At 34.8% G+C, this 8542-nt stretch overlaps 3 protein-coding genes across 5 annotated transcripts; 1 reads left to right on the top strand and 2 right to left on the bottom strand.

Moving 5' to 3' along the window:
- Positions 1-376: 376 nt before the first annotated feature.
- LOC114370869 lies at positions 377-5247 on the bottom strand. Of its 3 annotated transcripts, XM_028328270.1 has the most exons (11): positions 3370-5247; positions 3114-3191; positions 2249-2921; positions 2002-2132; positions 1824-1914; positions 1557-1654; positions 1319-1476; positions 1110-1230; positions 865-1029; positions 715-783; positions 377-627 (listed from the first exon to the last, which is right to left on the bottom strand). In XM_028328270.1, exons 5-11 carry the CDS (start codon positions 1864-1866, stop codon positions 472-474), a joined length of 810 nt encoding a protein of 269 aa, XP_028184071.1. In that variant the 5' UTR covers positions 1867-1914; positions 2002-2132; positions 2249-2921; positions 3114-3191; positions 3370-5247; the 3' UTR covers positions 377-471. The 3 variants fall into 3 exon arrangements, with proteins under 3 accessions (XP_028184071.1, XP_028184073.1, XP_028184072.1); XM_028328272.1 differs by lacking the exon at positions 3370-5247 and having other exon boundaries at positions 1110-1212; positions 3114-3340; XM_028328271.1 differs by lacking the exon at positions 3370-5247 and having other exon boundaries at positions 3124-3338.
- LOC114371519 lies at positions 1982-3875 on the bottom strand. Its single transcript, XM_028328934.1, has 6 exons — positions 3823-3875; positions 3124-3191; positions 2779-2921; positions 2425-2692; positions 2249-2333; positions 1982-2132 (listed from the first exon to the last, which is right to left on the bottom strand). Exons 1-6 carry the CDS (start codon positions 3873-3875, stop codon positions 1982-1984), a joined length of 768 nt encoding a protein of 255 aa, XP_028184735.1.
- A 703-nt stretch (positions 5248-5950) lies between the features above and the next one.
- On the top strand, positions 5951-6367 carry LOC114371518. Its single transcript, XM_028328933.1, has one exon. The coding sequence runs from the start codon at positions 5951-5953 to the stop codon at positions 6365-6367; it is 417 nt and encodes a 138-aa protein (XP_028184734.1).
- Positions 6368-8542: the final 2175 nt, after the last annotated feature.

The raw sequence follows: 8542 nt of genomic DNA, 5'->3' as shown, positions 1-8542 counted from the left end.
AGAATTTAAAGTTGATTGCTCCTCATAGATGTTTAAAAGCTAATTGATAAAATACAACAGCAGTTTATTGTATGAAACCAAGTATTTTGTTCGTCATACAATCAAACTTGACTTAGTAATATGCAAATAAAGCAAATCCAATCGATTTATATGCTATGGTATCGCAATTTGAATAGTTAATTGATATAGTTGTATGTTATTCATTTAATTAATAATTGTGAAATTGTCATGGTATTCACAATGGTAAAGAGTATAACACGGATGAATACCAATGAAAAGTTTAAGTTTAATAAAAAATTATCATATATCATATATATTCGATATTTGATTGTTTATACATCATTTGCTATGAAATGATGGTGGACTGCACAAAATATATTGTCATATCTACTCAGTGAGCAGATTAAATATGATCAAATTGATGTTAAACAAAACATAGAAGCTGAAGCCACAGGATTGTCAAAGTCCCAATTACTCAGCCTGAATATGTTTGTTAGTTGATAACTGATACTGTGCATGCTCATCAGAATCAAAATCAGAACTGGTTTGCTGACAACTAATCCTTTTGGTTGGAGTTAAACATGTAGAGTTTCCAGGATCGTAATCAGAAGACTGTGACAACGATGGCTATGAACACATTTACCAATATATATATTAAGAACAATATCATAAGTAAATATTTGACATGATGCAATATTGAAACAAAAGACCCACCGTGGGAACAAAAATTGGTGGTGAACTTTTTGGCTCAACAGCTATTCCTTTTCCCTTACTTGATTGTTCCTGCATGAAAAATATTAACACAGGAGAAACACCATTTATTGTTGTTAACCTTATACTGTGATAAACTTATTTAGTTATTACCTTCAACCCAAGGGTGGCTATCAATGATTGAATATGATGGAGTTCTTCACTCACATCCAACATAGATGATTGGCGTAATTGTGAACGAAACTTAAATCTGACAGCCCAAGTTTTCAACAGGATTTCATCAGCACACGCTGGAAATACCTTAATATCATCCCCAGCCTAGACAGGTGAAATATATGGTATCAATGAAAAATCACAGAATCATTATTTAACCTATGGTTCAATTGTGTAGAAGATACCGCTATCAACTCATCTCGACATTCTCCAACAGTTTTACCAAACAGCTTGATACATGTTGCATCCCAGAGAAGGAAGTTTCCTTTGTCCCCATTATGCTCCATCCTAACATTTAATTTATCCCTTGACATCCATAGAAATTTCAGGGAAATTTGCTAAAACAGCAAAGCGTGTAAATAAATAGTCAGTACAAAAAATGATCATGGCTAACCATGGAACTGTGTCGACCACACTGGTATGGCAAGAACGGAAATCTGAACCACCTTTTGATGGATCAAATGTCGTTGTACAGTTAGGACAACTGTCATAACTCCATGGAGCATCAATAATGATTTCGTCAACTGTTCCAACAGTTAAGCAGTAACAATCCTATAACACGGTGAATAATAGATGAGGAAACAAACATGTGGTAGAGGCCATATTAACAAAAGCATTGTTCAACTATTAACCTGTCTGAGATTGTTGATTTCACCTATACTGACCACTTGAGCATTCTGCAGAAATTTTTCCACCACATTACTCTGGCTAGATTGGGACTGAGAACCATCTTTATCATTGATCATCCCACCAGAATAAAATGGCACAGACAAATTGAATGGACAACAATATAAAAAATTAGAGTTCAACCATTAAGGCGTATAAAAAATGTAAAGGAACTAAAAAGCATAAACGCTGCAGTATACCAATACTGTTAAAATGCAAATTTAATGACAAACCTTTGACGAAATTCGTGTATCTCTGTAATATTAGCGTTGACATACAATTTAGATCCAAATTTGATATTCCGCACCCTTAGGGGATACTTGTCTGGAATGATATCCATCAACAACATACATATTTATTACCCAGAGTAAATCAATCTATATAATAAAGACTAACCAACACCAGACACACCTGTAGCATCTTTGATTTTACCTAAGGTCAACATAACAACCAATGGTTCCTGAAGCAGAAGGTTTCTGTCAATAGCATCATGTAGCTTAATAGCATAGTCCTCCCAAACAGTTATTAGAATGTCGCAGTTACTATGACCAAACAATCACAATCAGTATGTTAGTTGTTGCTAACCCATTCATCATATCATATATCATCATATAAAATAATAAGGACATGTATATGTAAAATTAGTAGATTTGAAAACCTGTTATCCCTGAGTCTGACTATCATCCTGTGAGGGGGATTAACTGTCTTAACATCGATCAGATCAGCAATGACACCAACAATATCTTGTCAAACATAGTCAGGCAAGACAAATGTTAGTCTGACACAAAGATGCATATAAAATTGTTGGCTAAACAAAAAACTAAACAAATAGACCCACTAAAGTATGGCGTGGTGCGAGGCCAGAGATTATATCAGTAAAAGGAGTTATGAGATAAACATTAGAAGGAATTTCTGGACGGTGAATTTCCTTGACAGATGTAGTTTTTAGGAAATAAACCAAATATGGAGCTGGGCTGACTCTGTATTCAGATTGGTTGTCAACAATCCTCAGGTTCTGAATCAAATAAGAAGAACCACACTGTAACTTGTCCCGCAATTCAGTGAAGAGTTCTTGCCAGAGAGTAACTCCAATTTTTGAACCCTGAAACACTTAAATCATAAAATGAAGTGACATGACATACAATATAAATTAGTAATAACAACAATCAGGAAGAACAAAACAATAACCGTTTGGTCCATCAACACCATCTCAATTGTTTGTTTACTATTTTGCTTTCGAGCTTGCCAAAGATCAGTGATACGCACATCTATTTTCCATGTTCCTTTTATGGTGTGTAACTCAGATATCAGATTTTCTTTGCGAGACATCACTACAACACAGATAATCAAGACCATTACGAATCACAAAAAGAGAGACTAATACAAGGAAAATAGGAATCACATTCAACAGGAACAAATAGTTGGGACAATACCAACATTAAAAACCTTTTTGTCATTGCAAAAAACCCAACCAAACAGAAATGCATAACTCAAAACGTGGTAAGAACAAAACAACAGCATACATTAGCAAACCTTTTTGGTTTTGCAAACAGCAGCAAACAGGAGCAATCCGGCAAAAAAAGTTGGACGAAAATAGAAACCTGCATATAACAGAAGAAAATAGCAACACACGTCAGTAAAGCCCAACAAAAAAGTAAAGGGTAACAGGGAAAAAAAATGGACAAAAACAGAGGAAATAAAAAAAAACAAATACAAAAGTAATAAAAGATTTTAACACAACAATGAAAACGGACAGAAACTCAATAACCATACACAAACCTGGAAAAAGAAGAATCAAATGACAGCTTCACGATTGGATATAGAAGAAGTCAAACAGTACTAATCAAAATGAGAATGACAATGAGACAAAGGTTACATTTATTTTTAGTCCAAAGCAAAAACCAAAATGAGACAACATTTGTTTTCATTCCTAAACAATATACAACCAAATACAACGAAACTAAATGACAATAAAAATGAGACAAAAAGCTCAAGTATATATTTTTTTTTTCAGTACAAAGCAAATATACACAAAAAAACCCAACTACAAAGGCAAAGCTTTAAACATGAAGGAAAATGAAGAGTCCAAAACAATACACATAAAAAACAAACACAAAGGTAAATGTTTTTGAAAACATGCATGCAAACGAACATAAAGGCCAAAACAAACATATGCATGCAAACCTGTTTAAAAAAAACAAAATAGAAACAGTTGTAGGCATCAAAACAAACAGAAAGGCATAAACAGTAGCAATGTAAATCAGAATCAGGCAAAGCTCACGCATGTTCTCAGCACTTTAGTCCAAAGGAAACTAAAAAAGCTAAACTGACAATGAACACATAACCGAAAAAAAAAAAAAGCAAATGCAACACAAACCAAAAGTTCAGAAAGCAAGTGCAAAGGAGAGAAATAGTGAACGGAGTGAGCACAGAAAATGCGAAAAGAAGAAATGGGAAAAAAAATGGAAAGCAGAAAAGGGACAGGACGGACGAACATAAACAAAGAGGACGAACATAAACAAAGAGACAACACACGTGCACTGAAGTGAGCAATCAACAGGACAGGTGGCAACACACAAGAATGAGGAAAGAAGAAGCATTAAACACGGCAATGAGCAAAAGATGAGCAAAAGAAGGCCTACAACTGGACAGGTGTCAACAGGACAGAGAAAAAGTAGTCAGGGCCTTGTTTGTATATATATATATATATAGGAGTGGGAACACCACCAACAAGATAACATTAAAAACTGCAGAGAAACGCAATACAACTTACATCCATTACAATAATGTTACATAAAAAATCAGAAACAAAATAAAAAATATGTAATTGACCATTCAACATCAAACCATGATTAGCTAGAGAATTTGCTACTTAATTTCCTTCTCGCAAGGTATGTGATCCGATGAAGACACCAACATTATGTGTGTTGATTAATCTAAACTAACAAACATAATAAACATAGTAGTTAATTAAATTGATTAAATAAATTTAATTATTTTTCATTTATTGTACTTTTCTTAATCAACCACTGAAACTATTTTTAACCAAAATTCAAGTTTTTCTAATAAAATGACCACAATATTAAAATAATAATGAAACTTAGAAATTAATAAAAAGATTAATAATAGTTTGAAATTAAAAGAATAAAATGGGTTGTTAAAAAGTTTCACCAATTGGGACTCAAAATTTAAGGTAAATATTGAAGTCTATAGTAAAAGTACAAGGTCGAGGCTAATCATTTTGGAGGATTACTATTGGCCCCTGTATAATTTGCTCTTGGGCCCTACCTAGAGAGGAAAAGTCTTTTCTCCCTCCCTCCTGCCCACGCCCCTTCCCCTTCTTGGCACCCTCCTTCCCCTTCCTCCTTCTTTCTTCTTCAAGTTCCTCCTTCCTCCTTCTCTAACCCCATCCCTAAAAAACTCTTCCCAACCCTCTATTGTTTGTTTCATCAATTTTGTTATGTGTTTTAGCAAGACACATAACAAAATTGTGATTCTGTTATGTGTTTTGGCATAACACACTATGGAATCTCTTGCCAAAACACAATAAAATCATGATTTCGTTGTGTGTTTTGGTATAACACACGACGAACTCACAATTCCGTTGTGTTTTGGCAAGACACATAACGAAATTGTAATTTTGTTGTGGTCTTAATGTTTTTATTTCATTTTCTTAGTTTTATTGAGAGTTTAATGTTTTAAATTTTTTTATTTTCATTAATAGTTTAATGTTTTTCTTTTTGTTGCTATTTTTATTAATTAATGTTTTTTCTTTTTGTTATTATTTTTATTAATAGTTTAATATTTTTTTCCTTTTCATTATCATATTTTTATTACTAATTTAATGTTTTGAGTTTTATTTCAGACTTTTAATGGTTCGCATGAAGCGAACAACATACATTGTTGGATGTGACCCCTCCTATAAGGGAACCTCGCATGAAGGGGATGACGCTACAGAGAGGTGTTAGAGACTAATTGCGTCTGTAGTGACTAACGACAACAACCAATAGAGGCCCAGCCAGAGGTAGAGCCATAGGCATAGGCAAGTCCATTTGTTGATAGGATCATTGGACCTCCATTTGGAGGAGGTCCAGTTGATTTGTCCTTGCTTTGATCTTACAAGGACTACTATGTAAGTCATGTATGGATCTGTGAGGCACAGTTATAGTTGAAGCTTGTCAGGCACGGTGCTTAGGTGCTACCACTCCCTATTAAGTCGACAGTGATGGCTTACATGGACTGGTTAGGGTTAGCAGGCCTAGTTATGATGCAATATCCTACCACAAACAATGGCTTCATGAATGCCTTTGTGGAGAGGTGGCACTAGGAGGCGTCTTCATTCCACCTGCTTATCGGAGAGATGTATATCACTCTAGATGATGTGTCTTATTTGTTGCATTTGCCTATGACAAGCAAGCTCATTAATGATGTCCTTTCCACCTTTGACAGAGTCATGATGAAGATTCTGTTGATGACTCGCCTTGGCATTCCAACTGAGGAAGAGACTATAGAGGCAACAATCGCAGGTGCCAGGGTGAAGTTGACGTGGCTGGCAGAGTTGCATCAGTGGAACGTCGCGTTAGGGTCATGCATGTGGGCTGCCACGACTTATCTTTTGCCCTTGGTCGATAGTATGATACTTGCTGACAAGTCCTCAACTCACATTCATGTCGCTTACCTCCTCTACCTCAATAACTTGGATGCTTGCCATGATTACGCATGGGGAGTGACTACACTGTCATACCTATACAACCTTCTCTCCTCTACGAGCCAATAGACTAATAAGAAGTTGGAGGTTATACGATGTTACTCATGGTATGTAAATTATTCTAGTATTGTGATTATTTTTATTATTATTTTCTTTATTACTATAGTTATTTTTTTTAATATTTTAAGTCATAGGTGTTTGCCCATTTGCCCAGTGTTGGCTATTCAGAGCAACTAATGCTTTGGATGACTCAATAGTTAGTAGATGGAAGTCAGTGAGAGGTTACATGTATGCTCTTCTGATCAAGGACAAGCTGGATGACTTGTAGATGGATGTTGTCATCTAGTGTCCTTATGAGCGCCACAAGGGTGTCAGGCCTTTCGCACAAGAGGCCATTTTCTCTGGCTTCATCAGATGCAAGACTAACATGTGACCTTATCTTACGAAGAGGGTGCTGAGGCAGTTTGGTCATGTACAGAGCATTCCACGCCATCCACCTCCCCATCCTATGTATCAACTTTGTGATATGACGTAGGCTGAGTGGCAACAACATGTTATTCCTCTTGGTGATGTTGTGCCACTTGGGGTCCTTAGGCTTGCACTTTTGACTATCTACCTTGGTTTTACAAGGTTTCTCACCCTTATGCCATTTCATTGGAGGGACAACCACCATGTGCTCCTTTAAGTTTACCGCCCATCGCAATACAATTACCGCTTGGGCAAGCATTAGTAGACTATGTACCAGGTGGAGACTACTCTTGCCAAGTAATTCAAATTGGATTTGTTAATATCTTTCCCTAAATTATCACTTCAAAAGTACTTACTATTTATAATTGTTCTTGCAAGATCAATTCTAGATGGCATCAGGCACTATGCAAAGCTTGTTGGACCTCAGAGTTGTGTCAAAGGGCATGAGTCATCATCAAATCATACAACAAGCTCTACAATTGTAGCAGGAGGGATTCGAAGCTAGGTGTAGCTCGAAGAGGAAAAGGAAGAAAGCTGCCAAGGCCAAGGATGGTGGCAAGGGTAGCAGAGGTAGATGATTTCATTATTATTATTTTTTATCACAACATTGTAATGTGAAAACGTTACGTAACGAAATCTTGATTTCATTGTGTTAAGGGAGTTTCCAAAAAATATTAAAACTGGGGAGGAAAAAAATATACATTGTATATGTTTATAACGGAATCACGATTCTATCGTAATAAGGGGGGGGGGGGGGTGCAAAAACAGTATAATAATGAAATTATGATTTTGTTATACATTTTATTCAACGGAATCTAGTTCCATGGGAAGGATAATTTTGAAATTAAAAAAATTATCAATCCCTTGGTAAGAGCCAAGAGCAATTTGCATGGGACCAATAATAACTCCCATCATTTTGGAATGTAGGGGTAGAGCCCTGACTGTGATATGGACAACCTATTTTTTTTGTACTTCATTAGATTATGAACCGTTTATTTATCTTGTAGGTTAGGATATAAAGAGATGTTCATTTAACAAGTTTTGAGACTCTTTGTACTCATTATCTAAAAAGAAATAAAATCTTTTTTACAACTAAGTAGGTATATTAAAATTAGCCAAACCATTTTATTTTTATTTTTTTATGAAGTAAACTACACTAATCAATCCTAAAATTTGGTGAGATTACACAATTTTTACTTACTTTTTCTATTCATACACTATCTCCCCTCAATTATTTGAAAAATATGCATTGGCACCCATTATACATTACAGTAACTCTCTTAATTATTACCTGTGTTCGTTTATAAGGTTAGTTATTATAAATGTTAAAAAGTAGTAAAAATTAATGTAATATCCTGAACCCTAGAGAGTTATTAGTGTAATTTACTCTATTCATTTATTCTCTCATTTGCCATAACAATTTGATTTTCATAATTAAGGGTTTAGTTGTGTCTATTTAGAGTAAACAAAACAAATTAAAAACAAAGTACCAGATTTTTAATTAAAATGTAAAAATAGAAATCAAAAACAAGAAATAAGAACACAAAACAAATTAAAACAACACTTCCTTAAATTTTATGTAATTACACAAGCATCCTCTGCTTTTTTAACCATTAGGCACACATTCCTTGTAAAAGGTTTTAGTGTAAAATTTAAGGAAATGTTGAAAGAGTGTAATTACTCAAGCATTCCCTACTGTTTTAACCATTACATTCGGGATGTTGGTAAATGCACCAAACATATTGCTTGTGCACCCAACATAGAAAACAAATTTCC

This window comes from Glycine soja, chromosome 10 (genome assembly GCF_004193775.1).
Source record: "Glycine soja cultivar W05 chromosome 10, ASM419377v2, whole genome shotgun sequence".
Lineage (NCBI taxonomy): Eukaryota > Viridiplantae > Streptophyta > Magnoliopsida > Fabales > Fabaceae > Glycine > Glycine soja.
This window is presented reverse-complemented; position numbering and strand designations above follow the sequence as displayed.